This window comes from Brassica napus, chromosome A9 (assembly GCF_020379485.1).
Source record: "Brassica napus cultivar Da-Ae chromosome A9, Da-Ae, whole genome shotgun sequence".
Classification (NCBI taxonomy): Eukaryota; Viridiplantae; Streptophyta; class Magnoliopsida; order Brassicales; family Brassicaceae; genus Brassica; species Brassica napus.
The window spans coordinates 42,348,314-42,361,377 of NC_063442.1; the positions used below are offsets into that span (position 1 = coordinate 42,348,314).

The window sequence follows — 13,064 nt, forward strand, 5'->3', positions numbered from 1 at the left end:
TAAATCTTAAGCCAACCATTGTTTAGTCTCGTTATATTGCTTGCAAAGGCTATGAAACATTGCAGACTGACCTTATGAAGGCTACACATAGCGTATTCAAGCTTGGTAACTTAAAAGGGATATAAAATCAACTTACACCTACTCTTATATTTTCAGACTGACCTTATGGAGGGATATAAAATCAACTTAACACTTTTCTTTTCTTACCTAATGAAGGCAGACTCTTATATTTGCTCCGTTTCGTTGAATTGATGTACTTTAGGATCAGGTTCAGGTGATCCACACATGAACTCTGAATTGGTATATTTATCTCCCTTTTATCACTGTCTATTGTGTTTTCTCATACGTAGGGTCAAAGGTTTTCGGGTGAAAAGAGCTTCATGGAGTGAAGGAGCAACACCAACAATATTACTGAGCAATGTTTATTAGGACATATCTCGGGTGATTCTTCTGGTTCATGCTAACCTTAGTCCTTTTTTTCAATCTGTGAGAGAACCCTTTATCTCAATGGAGCAAATATAAGAGTCACTCTCAGATCTCTAAATATACACATCTCTGTTTCAATAATATAAAAACTTGTATATGTTTGTTCCGCTCTGACTTCGTATTATGGAAAAAATGGTTCTGAACTTGAATCATGTATTATAGCCGATAAGATGCTTAACATAATTTTTTTTTGACTAAACGTGAAACTTTTTTCATGAAGAAGATCTGTGCTTTGTTCCTCAGTTATTAATCTTCCAGTGGTTCTGACATTTATAAATGTTTTTGTGCTAAGTACTATATAAGTTGGTTGTTTCCATATTATGTAAGAAACTGGCTAACACTTCTAAAGGAGTAGGCTTAGCTTAATAATCTTGATATCTTTGATGGATACAGTAGCACCTTTGGACTTCTGCAATAATTCTCTTTGCTTTCCCGGAGACAGTATTGATTATTCAACAAACTTATCTTTTTTGCTTGGTCTTAAAGTGTTAAGACAGCAACAACCACAAAACCTTATCTTCTATTTCCTTCCCTTCTAATAATTGTTTAGCTTATGTTTCCTTCTCTATCTCTCTTTGTGTTGTGCATCAATGGGAGGCTGTTTCTCTGTCTCAGTGTCATGTGATCAAGTGGTGAATCAAGTCTTCCAATGTCTATGCCTCAAAGGAAGTTATATCCACAACCTCCCCCAGAATCTACTGACTCTCCAGAAAGCCATGGGAGCTCTCAAGGCGAAGAGAGATGATGTTCAAAGGAAGGTAGAGAGAGAAGAGTTTACTGGACAGCGCCGAAGGCTTGATCAAGTCCAGGTATGGCTTACGAGTATCCTCACAATGCAAAACCAATATAATGAGCTTCTTAATACTAGTGAGCTCGAGCTTGAAAGGTTGTGTCTTTGTCGATTATACTCTAAAAATGTGAAAAAGAGTTATCTTTATGGGAAAAGAGTTACGGGTATGCTGGAGGAAGTTAAGAGTCTTAGTTCTCAGGGAGTATTTATTGAGGTGACTGATGAAACTCCTATAGCGGAGGGTGAAGAGTTGCCTATCCAACCAACCATAGTTGGTCAGCAAACAATGCTCGAAATGGTATGGAACCGTCTGATGGAAGATAGAGTTGGAATTGTTGGTCTGTATGGTATGGGTGGGGTTGGCAAAACCACCCTTCTCACGCAGATCAACAATAGGTTTTCTGAAAGAGGGCATGGGTTCGATGTTGTGATATGGGTTGTGGTGTCTCAAAATGCAACAGTCCATAGGATTCAAGGGAGCATCGGTGAAAAGCTAGGCCTTGGGGGGAAAGAGTGGGACGAGAAAAGTGAGATGAAGAGAGCTCAAGACATCCACAACGTTCTTAGGAAGAAGAAGTTTGTGTTGTTTCTGGATGATATGTGGGAGAAAGTGAATTTAAGTACGATTGGAGTCCCATATCCGAGCAAGGTAAATGGAAGCAAAGTAGCATTTACCACACGCTCTCGAGATGTGTGTGGAGGCATGGAGGTTGATGACCCGATCGAAGTCCGTTGTCTGGACACGGACAAAGCCTGGGATTTGTTCAAAAAGAAAGTCGGGGAAAACACGTTGGGAAGCCACCAAGACATTCCCGAGCTCGCAAGGAAAGTCGCTGGTAAATGTCGTGGCCTACCATTGGCACTTAATGTTATTGGTGGAAGAGTGGCGTCGAGCAGTTGATGTGTTGACTTCATCTGCGACAGAGTTTTCAGGCATGGAAGATAAGATTCTTCCGATATTGAAGTTTAGCTTCGATAGTTTGGATGGTGAGATGACCAAGTCATGTTTTCTGTATTGCTCTCTATTTCCTGAAGATGGCCTTATTGATAAAGAGAGATTGATAGAGTACTGGATAGGTGAGGGGTTTATAGATGAGAAGAAAGGTAGAGAGAGGGCAATGGACCAAGGTTATGGGATACTCGGGACCCTTGTCCGTGCATGTTTGTTGTTGGTTGAGGAAATAAGATACGCAGCCGAAGAATATGTAAAAATGCATGATGTGGTGCGGGAGATGGCCATGTGGATAGCTTCGGATCTAGGAAAGAATAAAGAAAGATGTATCGTACAAGCTCGTGCCGGGATACGTGAAATACCCAAAGTGAAGAACTGGAAAGATGTGAGAAGAATTTCGTTGATGGCAAATGATATTCAAATCATATCTGAGAGCCCTGACTGTCCTCAACTTACAACCCTCATCCTTCGAGAAAACCGCTCTCTGGAAGAGATATCAGATGGATTCTTTCAGTCTATGCCAAAGCTTCTGGTTTTGGATTTATCAGATTGTATTCTCAGTGGATTTCGAATGGATATGTGCAATCTGGTTTCCTTGAGATACCTTAACTTGTCACATACAAGTATATCAGAATTACCTTTTGGTTTAGAACAGTTGGAAATGCTAATACATCTGAATTTGGAGAGTACAAAGTGCCTTGAGAGTTTAGAAGGGATATCAGGATTGTCAAGCTTGAGGACACTGAAGCTACTAGGTTGCGGAGTGCGGCTAGATATGAGCCTCATGAAGGAGCTTCAGCTCTTACAACATATAGAGTATGTAAGCGTAAATATCTCGTCAAGTACTTTGGTTGGGGCGACATTGTTCGATGACCCCAGAATGGGAAGATGCATCCAACGAGTTTGGATTGACGAGAAAGAGCCAGTAAAAGTATTAGTTTTGCCATCTTTGGATGGTCTCTGTGAACTCTTCATATTCAGTTGTGAAATGTTGGAGGAGATAAAGATGGAGAAGACACCATGGAACAAAACCGTGACAAGTCCATGCTTCTCAAACCTCACTCAAGTAATAATAGCGTATTGTCATGGTCTAAAGGATTTGACGTGGCTACTGTTCGCTCCGAACCTTGCTCATCTTCGTGTGACTGACTCAGTGCAACTAGAGGATATAATAAGCAAAGAGAAAGCTGAGAGTGTTTTAGAGAATAATATTATTCCTTTCCAGAAACTAGAAAAGCTTGTCTTGTACGAATTGCCTGAGCTTAAGAGCATCTACTGGAATGCTCTACCTTTTCAACGTCTGAGACATCTCATCATAAGAGGCAACCGTTGTCCGAAGCTGAGAAAGCTTCCTCTGAATTCTGAAAGTGTCTTTGACGTTGAAAAATTGGTCATACGGTGCTTCGATAGAGAGTGGATGGAAAGAGTTGAATGGGAGGACGAAGCCACCAGACTCCGTTTCTTACCTTTATGTACGACCCACATGATGTTTTAAACTATTGTTCTCTTTTTCTTCTTCTTCTTCTTCTTCTTCTTCTTCTGAAATTGCATTTGCCTACTCTGTTTCTTCTACCTCTGTTTCGCTTAAGCTGATGATTATGTCTTTTTTTTTACATTTGATGGTCTCTTCTCGTTTGTCCTAAAATAAAATCATCATTTATTCCCAGCTCTGTCAAAAAGTTGTCCCAAGCAATAATACTATTATTACGTACGATGGTGTTTATGTCTCCGATACTATGGTTTCTGGATTCGTGTTTGGTTTGTGAGTCAATTGTAATAGATACTTCCGTTATGGATCTTTTTGCTTGCAAAGTCTAATGAGAACTCGTGGAACCAAGTGCATACCCACTTGTTTGATGAATTGTCTCTGTGAACAACTTTAGGAGGACCGTCTTTCATTTTCTTTTAGGAAAGTCTACATGTTTCTTCTTCTAAGGCTGGTGCTGTTAAGCCAATCCTTAAAACGAAATAATCAGAGATTTATAGAAAAACTGCAGACTGAGCTTGCTGTGGCTACGGGAATGTGTTGTGATGGTCCGTAGCAAAGTACGGTTGAGTAGAACGAAACAACAAGCAGGTATACATATATATGTTGGCACATCTAGGATATAACATATTAAAGAGAACCCAGGTTAGCCTGATCAAGATATTTAAGCAAAGAGACTTGTCATTTTTCTCTGATGTTGAATTAAGACAAATCATTTTGATTGATTGAAAACTGAACTGAGGACTTGTCGATGAAGTGATTTAGACTGTATAGTATGGCAGATATGTTGCTTGAGCAGGGCTTGTTTGTCAACACTCGCATGGTTTATAATTATTCTACGTACTCCTCTTTGATTTGTTAGTCTCTCCACCAATAAACGTTGGTGGTCACTCTTACGGCTTTAGTCGTTGATTCCTCATCTTCCTTGTAACTTCCTAACCTGTGTGTTTATGCAAATCTTCGAAGTGTATAATATTTTTACTGAGTTAATAATCTGTGTAATATTTTAAGTAGACCTAAGAGACTTGGTTTGTGTTTTAGGTCTCAGCTTGAATATCAGTAACCGGATCGTTATGACTTATTGATAAACTATACAATACAAGACCCCTCAGTTTTCGGAGGCAGCGTTATTCGACAACCTTATTCGTTTATTCCCCCCTCTCTCTCTTTCGGTTGTGAAGCAATCGGAGGCTGTTTCTCTGTCTCAATGTCATGTGATCAAGTGGTGAATCAAGTCTCCCAATGTATATGCCTCAATGGAACTTATATCCACAACCTCGAGAGAATCTAGCAAGACTCACACGAGACAGTGAGGCTCACAAATTATAGCAAGATTGGGATTTAGTGACACACGAGACAGTCTGGTTCCAAAACGTTTTCCAAATTATTACTACTATTTTGAGTTTGATGTCCAAATATTTATATAATAATCTACAAGATATGAACTCCGTTGTCCACATTGTCCAAACGTTGGTAACGTTTTCTTGTACTATGGTAAGCAAAGTGGCATGAATCTCCTACAATGACTCTGTTTTCTTGAGCAACAAGAAAGAGAATGAAGATGGAAACAGAGGCTCTGTTTTTCATTAACGTCGTGTTAAACAATGATATTACAAGATTAATAACTTAGAGGAAAGTTATTTGGGCCCTATTAGAGGAAAGTTATTTGGGCCCTAATATTATAGCGGGCTCTGTATCCTCTACGTAAGTCGTAACCAAAAGAGATGTACCGGGTGACGGTACTCATCGGTGCCGGAGATTCACTCGGTGGGAGGAATCAGAATCTACAACACCTATCTTCGAAGGTACTGCCATTGTTTTTAACATTTGGGTATTCAATTAGCTTCGCGTTTTAGGCTTCACTCCAGCTCAATTCACATTCTTTTTCTTATCCTCTGTTTATTTTTGTGCAGAGATGGGAGGTTGATTCTTCTCTATCAAAGATGGATTAGAGATTACGTGTGTATGTATGTATGGGTGAAGTAGGCAAAAAAGTTCACTCCTTTCAAGCTAATAGATGCTAAGCCTCACTTGAAAGTCCACAAATCTGTAAGATTAAAGTTAAGATTTTTGCCTACTCCTTCCATACCAATACATACACTTAATCCTGAATCCATCTCTCACGAGTAAACTACTTGAGTCTAAACCCTGAATTGGTATGTTTCTCTTCCTTTTATCACAACTTCCTCTTTTAAGTTTGGGTTACTGCTGGATTGGGGTTTTATTAATTAAAATTTAAAATTTTGTTGGCGAGCCATTGTTTAGTTATAGATGAAAGTGACATAGCGACTGTATTTGCGCCTACAATAGTCTTATTCTTGGAATCTTGCTATATTACAGAAAAAAATATGATGCAACCATATGCATAAAGTGACCCTACAAAGCAAGACTTTGACTCGCTTAAACAATTTCCACCAAATTACAAGGTGGAGGAGAGGAGTTAAGATGCTTCCTACCTTTTTCAAGTTTAGTTGCAAGTCATCATGATTCATTTGCATTTGTGAATCTGTCTTTTGTGTATCAAGTGCAAGATGGGTGGTTGTGTCTCTGTCCAACCCCAAGTACCATGCGATCAAGTGCTGAACCATCTCGGTAGCTGCTTCTGCAGGAAACTTAAATACATACAAAACCTCAAGAAGAATCTTGTGGCTTTGGAGACAGCCATGGAAGATCTCAAGGCGGTGCGGTCTGATCTGCTACGGAAGGTGCATGCAGCAGAAGAAGGAGGAGGTCTACAAAGGCTTCATCAAATCAAGGTGTGGCTTGAGAGAGTCGAGTCTATCGAATCCCAATTCAATGGTCTATATAGTACTAGAGATGTTGAACTTAAGAGATTGTGTTTTAATGGTGCTGGCCCCAAGAATTTAAGATTGAACTATCTTTACGGAAAGAGGGTCTTCAAGATGTTGAATATGGTTAAAGACTTGAAATCTAAAGGGTTTTTTGAAGAGGTGGCTAGTCCTGCTGCTAGAGCTGTGGGAGAGGAAAGGCCTTTAACCCCAACGGTCGTTGGTCAAGAAACAATGCTGGAAAAGGCGTGGAACCACCTCATGGATGATGAGACTGGAATAATGGGCCTCTATGGAATGGGCGGAGTAGGGAAAACAACTCTTCTCACACAGATCAACAATAAGTTTGTTGATATGTGTGACACACATGATGGGGTTTTCATAGTCATTTGGGTTGTGGTCTCTGGTGATCTACAACTCCACAAGATACAACACAGGATTGGCAACAAGATAGGATACAAAGGAGTTGAATGGAAGAAGAAAAAGGAAAACCAAAAGGCACTAGACATATTCAACTTCTTAAGCAAGAAGAGATTCGTGTTGCTCTTAGATGACATATGGAGGAAAGTAGATTTAACCGAGATTGGTATCCCTAACCCAACAAGCCAAAACGGATGCAAGATAGTATTCACAACTCGCTCTCTAGGCGTATGTACAAGCATGGGTGTCCATGAACCAATGGAGGTACGATGTTTAAGCACAAACGATGCGTGGGACTTGTTCAAGAAGAAAGTTGGACAAAACACACTTGATATACATCCTGACATTCCCAAGATCGCAAGAAAAGTCGCTGGAGCATGCCGTGGCTTGCCTCTAGCGTTGAATGTAATCGGAGAGACAATGTCATGTAAGAAGACGACACAAGAATGGTACCATGCGGTTGATGTTTTGAAAACGTACGCTGCGGATTTTAGTGACGTGAAGGAGAAGATTCTTCCTATCTTGAAGTATAGCTATGATAATCTTGAAGGTGAAAATGTCAAATCTTGCTTCCTGTATTGCTCTCTCTTTCCTGAAGATGCTCTGATAGACAAAGAGAGGGTTATAGATTATTGGATCTGTGAAGGGTTCATTGATGGGGTTGAGAGTAAAGAAAGAGCTGTGAACCAAGGGTATGAGATACTCGGCACCCTTGTGTGTGCCTCTTTATTACAGGAAGGAGGGAAGTACGACAACAAGTCATACGTGAGAATGCATGATGTGGTTAGAGAGATGGCATTGTGGATAGCATCTGATCTTGAGAAGCAGAAAGGAAGTTACATCGTACGAGCTGGTGTGGGGTTAAACGAAGTACCAAAGGTGCATAACTGGCAACTTGTGACAAGGATGTCACTGGTGAATAACAAGATTAAAGAGATAGATGAGAGTCATCATGAGTGTCCTAACCTTACAACTCTTCTCCTTCAGAACAACCGCTGTCTTGTAACTATATCTGGTGAATTCTTCAGGTCTATGCCAAGACTAGTTGTTTTGGATCTTTCGTGGAACGTTGAACTCAAAGCTTTACCTGAGCAAATATCAGAGCTGGTTTCATTGCGTTATCTTGACTTGTCAGAGTCAAACATTGTGAGATTACCGGTTGGTTTACAAAAGCTGAAAAGACTGATGCATCTGAATCTAGAGTCTATGCTGTGTCTCGAAGGTGTCTCAGGGATATCGAATCTGTCGAGTTTGAAGACGTTGAAGCTACTTAACTTCATAATGTGGCCAACCATGAGCTTACTGGAGGAGCTGGAACGTTTGGAACATTTAGAAGTTCTGACCGTAGAGATCACGTCAAGTTCGGTACTGAAACAGCTCTTGTGCTCTCATAGGTTGGTGAGATGTCTTCAAAAGCTGTCTATTAAGTACATCGAGGAAGAGTCAGTCAGAGTTTTGACATTGCCATCGATACAAGATCTCCGTGAAGTGTTTATAGGAGGGTGTGGGATCAGGGAGATAATGATAGAGAGGAACACAATGTTGACAAGTCCATGCTTACCTCACCTGTCCAAAGTTTTGATCGCTGGTTGCAATGGTCTTAAAGATTTGACGTGGCTATTGTTCGCTCCTAACCTCACTCATCTCAGTGTGTGGAACTCGAGTCAGCTAGAAGAGATTATAAGCCAAGAGGAAGCTGCAGGGGTTGAGATTGTTCCTTTTAGGAAGCTAGAATATCTACACTTGTGGGATTTGCCTGAAGTGATGAGCATCTACTGGAGTCCTTTGCCGTTTCCGTATTTGAGTCTGATTAATGTACAAAACGATTGTCAGAAGCTGAAAAAGCTTCCTTTGGATTCTCAGAGTTGTGTTGCGGGTGAAGAGCTTGTCATAGAGTACGGAGATGAAGAATGGAAAGAGAAGGTTGAATGGGAGGATGAAGCCACTAGACTCCGTTTCGTACCTTCATGCAAGTTGGTTTTGTATGATGTTTGAGCCAGAGATAGCTTCCAAATGTCTTGTATGTCACTCATCCTCTCATTACGTTGACTTTGTTTCACGTTGTCTTTATATTATGTATTGTTCTGTTCATCTATTTCTTATACCACTTTGTGTCCTTAAGTGTTTTAACTGGATTTGTATCTATGACCCTTTTATATTGCCTCCATGTTTTCTGAATTATCATTTGAGATTGGTGCCTAAAATTTTGTGAAGAATATATATATATATAGAGGCTGCTTGTTATTGGTTTTGTGAGGCCTTATTGCTTTCTCTTGGCAGTAATGGGAGGTTGATTCTCAATCTATATGCCATGTGATCAAGTGGTGAATCAAGTCTAGTCTTTTCACCAATGGAGTTATATTCACAACCTTTCTGAGAATCTAGCTGCTCCACAGAAAGTACTCAAGGCAAGGCAAGATGATGTGCAAAGAAGAGTTTACATAGCGTCGCAAAAGGCTCACTCAAGTCCAGGTATGGATTACTAATGTCCTGACTACATAGCGTCGCAAAAGGCTCACTCAAGTCCAGGTATGGATTACTAATGTCCTGACCACCGAGAGTAAAATTATTGATCTGCTCAGCACTAATAACGTTGAGTTTCAAAGTTTTGTCTTTGTGGGTTGCCTTTTCCTTGTAACAGAGTGTCCAGAGCTGAGAAAGCTTCCATTGGATTCTCAAAGAGTAGACAGAACCAGCTCGCTTCCAAGGATCATGAAGATAATGCTTAGCTACATCAGTGTACATATGTTCTCTGTTTTGAATGGTTTTCTTGTAATATAAAGGAATGTTTAAGCAAACTCAAATTTAATCAAGACGAGTTCATTGTCATTGAAACGAATGATGTCAGTAAACGTTCTATATAACAAGAGCTTGCAAAAAAATGACTACAAACTCATAACTGTTGCAAGTTGGATATTAAAGAGTGAAGAAAAAATGAATATGCACAAATGGATATCTGATGTTTCCACTCTTCTGAGACTATTTCATCTGGACGATCTCGGCGCTAATAAGCTTTTGAATCTTGCTCTGAATCACTGGGTTCTTCATTTGCGTCTGTGCTGCACTCGGATTCTCCTCAAGATCAGACATCACCTGTTTAGAGAAAAGAAAGGTTTTACATTGTTAAAGAGGCATACAAATCTGATTCCTCAACCATAGTCAGTTCCTATCACAACAGGATCACAATCTACAAGTTGAAAGTTGAAAGATGAAAGTCTGTTTCTTTACCTGTCTAATCACAGGATCTGTGAGGATGTTTCGGATCTCTGGGTCTTCCATCCCCTTTGCCTACAAAACACAAGTAAAAAAAAGGAAGATCCAAAGTTCACAACCTGATTTTCTTTAACACATACATAGAGAATCGTTAAGAGTCTTAACCTGTCTTTCTTTCAATTCCGCAGGAGTAAGACCACCACGGCTAGCCTTGTTAATTTCTTGTATACAGCTGCAGAATATTTTTAGAACCACATTAGGCAAGCAATAGATAAAGGTTTACATATACATCTGTGTGTGTGTGTATATATACCTTGTAACACCATGGCGCAATTCTTGATTATTAGGATCATGGTTAAGCCCTTCGACGTATGTGTTCATTGCATTGTCATACTCCTTCAAGTAGAACTCAACTTCAGCTTTTCTGATGTATCCTCCAGAGAATTTCGGATCAAGCTCAATACATTTCTCCGCATCTTCTAGTCCATTCGAAATAGCACCAAGCTTATTGTAACAAGCAGCTCGGTTGCTATACGCCTATCATTATTCAAAACAGTCAAAATATGAAATCAAACTGTAGAAACATATGAATAACAAAGTGATTACTTACCTTAGGATCTTCTGGATTCCTTTTTATTGCTTCAGTGTACTGCTTTATCGCATCAGCATACTTCTTCTTCTCAAAGAACTCATCACCTGTATCAAAAAAACACTCTTTATCAGTTTTTGTGGTTCTCTTCTCTCACACACAACACAAGATTACTAGTTCACCTTTCTCACGCTCTTCATCACCGATCTTGGGATCGATAAACTCCCTCCGCTCCCATACTTGCTTTGCTCTCTCAGCCTCCTTCAGCTTATTAAACGCCTCGGCATTAGTACAGTGCACTTTAAGAGCTCTTCGGTAAGCTTCGATGGCAGGTTCATAGTCTTTAGAGCATTTCGCCATCTTGACAAAAGCAGTCCCTTTCCTAGTTAAAACTCTAGCTATCATCTTGTCATCTGATCCAAGCTCTATACCCTTCTCAACCGCCTTGTCACAATCCTCTATACACTCTTTGTACTGAACCAATCAAACCAAACCAAACCATTAATTATTAATTATTACTATACCCCTAACTGACAAAAGATGAAAAAAAGATTAATAATACCTTTTCCATTTGAAGATAAACAGCGGCACGGTTCGTGATGTATGCGATGTCATCGTCATCCATCTCCATGGCTGTAGAGTAATGCTGAATCGCAGCTTCGAAGTCCTTCTTCTTGAACGCAGCGGTCCCAAACTTGTTCGCCGTTTTGGCTCTCTGCTTCATCTCTTGCTTCTTCATCGCCTGAGCATCGACTAATCCTGTTCTCAACGCCTCGTTGCTGGGATCGATCTCGAGACCCTTGGTGTACGCCGCGGCGGCTTCTTGGAACTGTTTTAGCCCCCAGTGAGCGGCTCCGAGGCGGCTGTAGCCTTTGGCCCAGTCAGGTTTGAGTTCGACGGTCTTGATTGCGTCGGAGAGAGCGTCGGCGTAGTTGCGGAGAGAGGCGTAAGCGGCGGAGCGGTTGGAGAAGAGGATGTGGTTGGTTGGGGATAGAGAGATTGCGGAGGTGTAGTGGATTACGGCGGAGGTGAAGTCGCGGGAAGAGAAGGCGGCGTTTCCTTGGGCTTTGGCGGCGTCGTCCACCATGGTTGAGAGAGTTTCTTGTTAGTTTGAGTCTTTGGGAGGGAGAGAGAGAGAAGGACCGTTTGTATGCGAGGGAAGAGTTTGTTACGTGGTTGGTTACTTTTTATCCTCGTCGCGGGCTTTGAAACGACGTCGGTTTTGAAAGATCCGGTTATCTATTAGTTGACCCACGGTTTCTCCCCGGTTTGATTATATAGTTCATTAGGATAACTTCCGTATCAAGTTAGCTTATTCTTTTGTGTGTTTCTTTTTGGATTTTTAACTTTAAAACCCTTTTCGACTAAGTTTGTTTTGGATAAAAACCTACAAAGTAAATATTTAAAGAAAAACTTCAAAACTAACTTTATTTAATAAATTAAACTCTAACATGTCATAATTAATATTACTACTTTTAAATGTATAATTTAAGGGTTTTTATATTAAGTAAACACTAGTTTCTGACCCGCCCTAGAAAGGGCGGGCATTTTTTTGTTTTACTTTATTTTAAAATAAATTAATTTTCTTATTTAATTTTTTTTGTAATGATATTTTTTTTAAATCATATTTGTGTTATTTTTTTAATTATTACTAATAAATACATAAATATAATAAAATTTGAAATTTGTTGCGATATTTTGTATTTGATAATCATTTTGTATGTTTCATAAAATAACCCTAACCCGTAGATAATCTTAATAGTAAAAACATCAAATTGTTGTCATATATAATAACTTTAGTTAACCTTCACCTTTCCATTAAGGCATTAACATTAAACTGTCGCCATATTTAAACAACTTCTTAATGTATATATTTTATCTTTATTTCAAATCATAACTGTTGCCATATATGATAACTTACAGAGAAGTGGATTCCACCTTTTGTGGAAATAAGGTCGAGGATAGTATTAAAAAGCAGTAAGAAATGTAATGAAATATATATTGATTGAAGTACTCTAGCGGGTATATTCAAACAATGCAGTTATCAATAGGTCGATGATAGTGTTATATCATTTATATGCAGTTATAAAATAATTAGTTGGACTACACTTATATCAATAGGTCATGTTCCTGTTTTAATAGAATAGATAATTGAGAAGTTTTACCATTAAAATAAAATTAAAAAATCAAAATTTTATAATATTATTTAAAAATTAATAGCTTAAAAATTCAAAATTAGCATTTTCAAATTTTTTTGAAAATATATGACTTTGATGTGTTCTTAATATCAACATTATATATGTATAAATTAAAATGTAAAAACTATAAAATGTAATAAA

General features: G+C 39.2%; 2 protein-coding genes and 1 pseudogene across 4 annotated transcripts; 2 read left to right on the forward strand and 1 right to left on the reverse strand.

Annotated features, from left to right (window-relative positions):
- The first annotated feature begins 1,059 nt into the window (after positions 1-1,059).
- On the forward strand, positions 1,060-9,771 carry LOC106401918 (probable disease resistance protein At1g12290). Of its 3 annotated transcripts, none has more exons than XM_048741799.1 (5): positions 1,060-1,295; positions 4,756-5,519; positions 5,701-5,763; positions 6,240-8,943; positions 9,204-9,771. In XM_048741799.1, exons 2-4 carry the CDS (start codon positions 5,439-5,441, stop codon positions 8,916-8,918), a joined length of 2,823 nt encoding a protein of 940 aa, XP_048597756.1. In that variant the 5' UTR covers positions 1,060-1,295; positions 4,756-5,438; the 3' UTR covers positions 8,919-8,943; positions 9,204-9,771. The 3 variants fall into 3 exon arrangements, with proteins under 3 accessions (XP_048597756.1, XP_048597754.1, XP_048597755.1); XM_048741797.1 differs by having other exon boundaries at positions 5,628-5,870; positions 6,055-8,943; positions 9,204-9,766; XM_048741798.1 differs by lacking the exon at positions 9,204-9,771 and having other exon boundaries at positions 5,628-5,870; positions 6,055-9,107.
- Positions 1,077-3,939, forward strand: LOC106400764 (annotated as a pseudogene).
- On the reverse strand, positions 9,733-12,865 carry LOC106401917 (hsp70-Hsp90 organizing protein 1). Its single transcript, XM_013842533.3, has 7 exons — positions 11,288-12,865; positions 10,908-11,199; positions 10,747-10,832; positions 10,450-10,673; positions 10,302-10,368; positions 10,152-10,211; positions 9,733-10,016 (listed from the first exon to the last, which is right to left on the reverse strand). Exons 1-7 carry the CDS (start codon positions 11,810-11,812, stop codon positions 9,903-9,905), a joined length of 1,368 nt encoding a protein of 455 aa, XP_013697987.2. The 5' UTR covers positions 11,813-12,865; the 3' UTR covers positions 9,733-9,902.
- Positions 12,866-13,064: the final 199 nt, after the last annotated feature.

Bases quoted from the DNA above. Each gene is read 5' to 3' on its own strand.
- LOC106401918 (XM_048741799.1), top strand. From the start codon at position 5,439: ATGTACCGGGTGACGGTACTCATCGGTGCCGGAGATTCACTCGGTGGG. The intron at 5,520-5,700 runs GTACTGCCATTG...TGGGTGAAGTAG, and splicing joins TACAACACCTATCTTCGAAG to GCAAAAAAGTTCACTCCTTT. The intron at 5,764-6,239 runs GTAAGATTAAAG...TTGTGTATCAAG, and splicing joins ACTTGAAAGTCCACAAATCT to TGCAAGATGGGTGGTTGTGT.
- LOC106401917 (XM_013842533.3), bottom strand. From the start codon at position 11,812: ATGGTGGACGACGCCGCCAAAGCCCAAGGAAACGCCGCCTTCTCTTCC. The intron at 10,833-10,907 runs GTGAACTAGTAA...TTTTTGATACAG, and splicing joins TGATGAAGAGCGTGAGAAAG to GTGATGAGTTCTTTGAGAAG. The intron at 10,017-10,151 runs GTAAAGAAACAG...TTCTCTAAACAG, and splicing joins CAGATCCTGTGATTAGACAG to GTGATGTCTGATCTTGAGGA.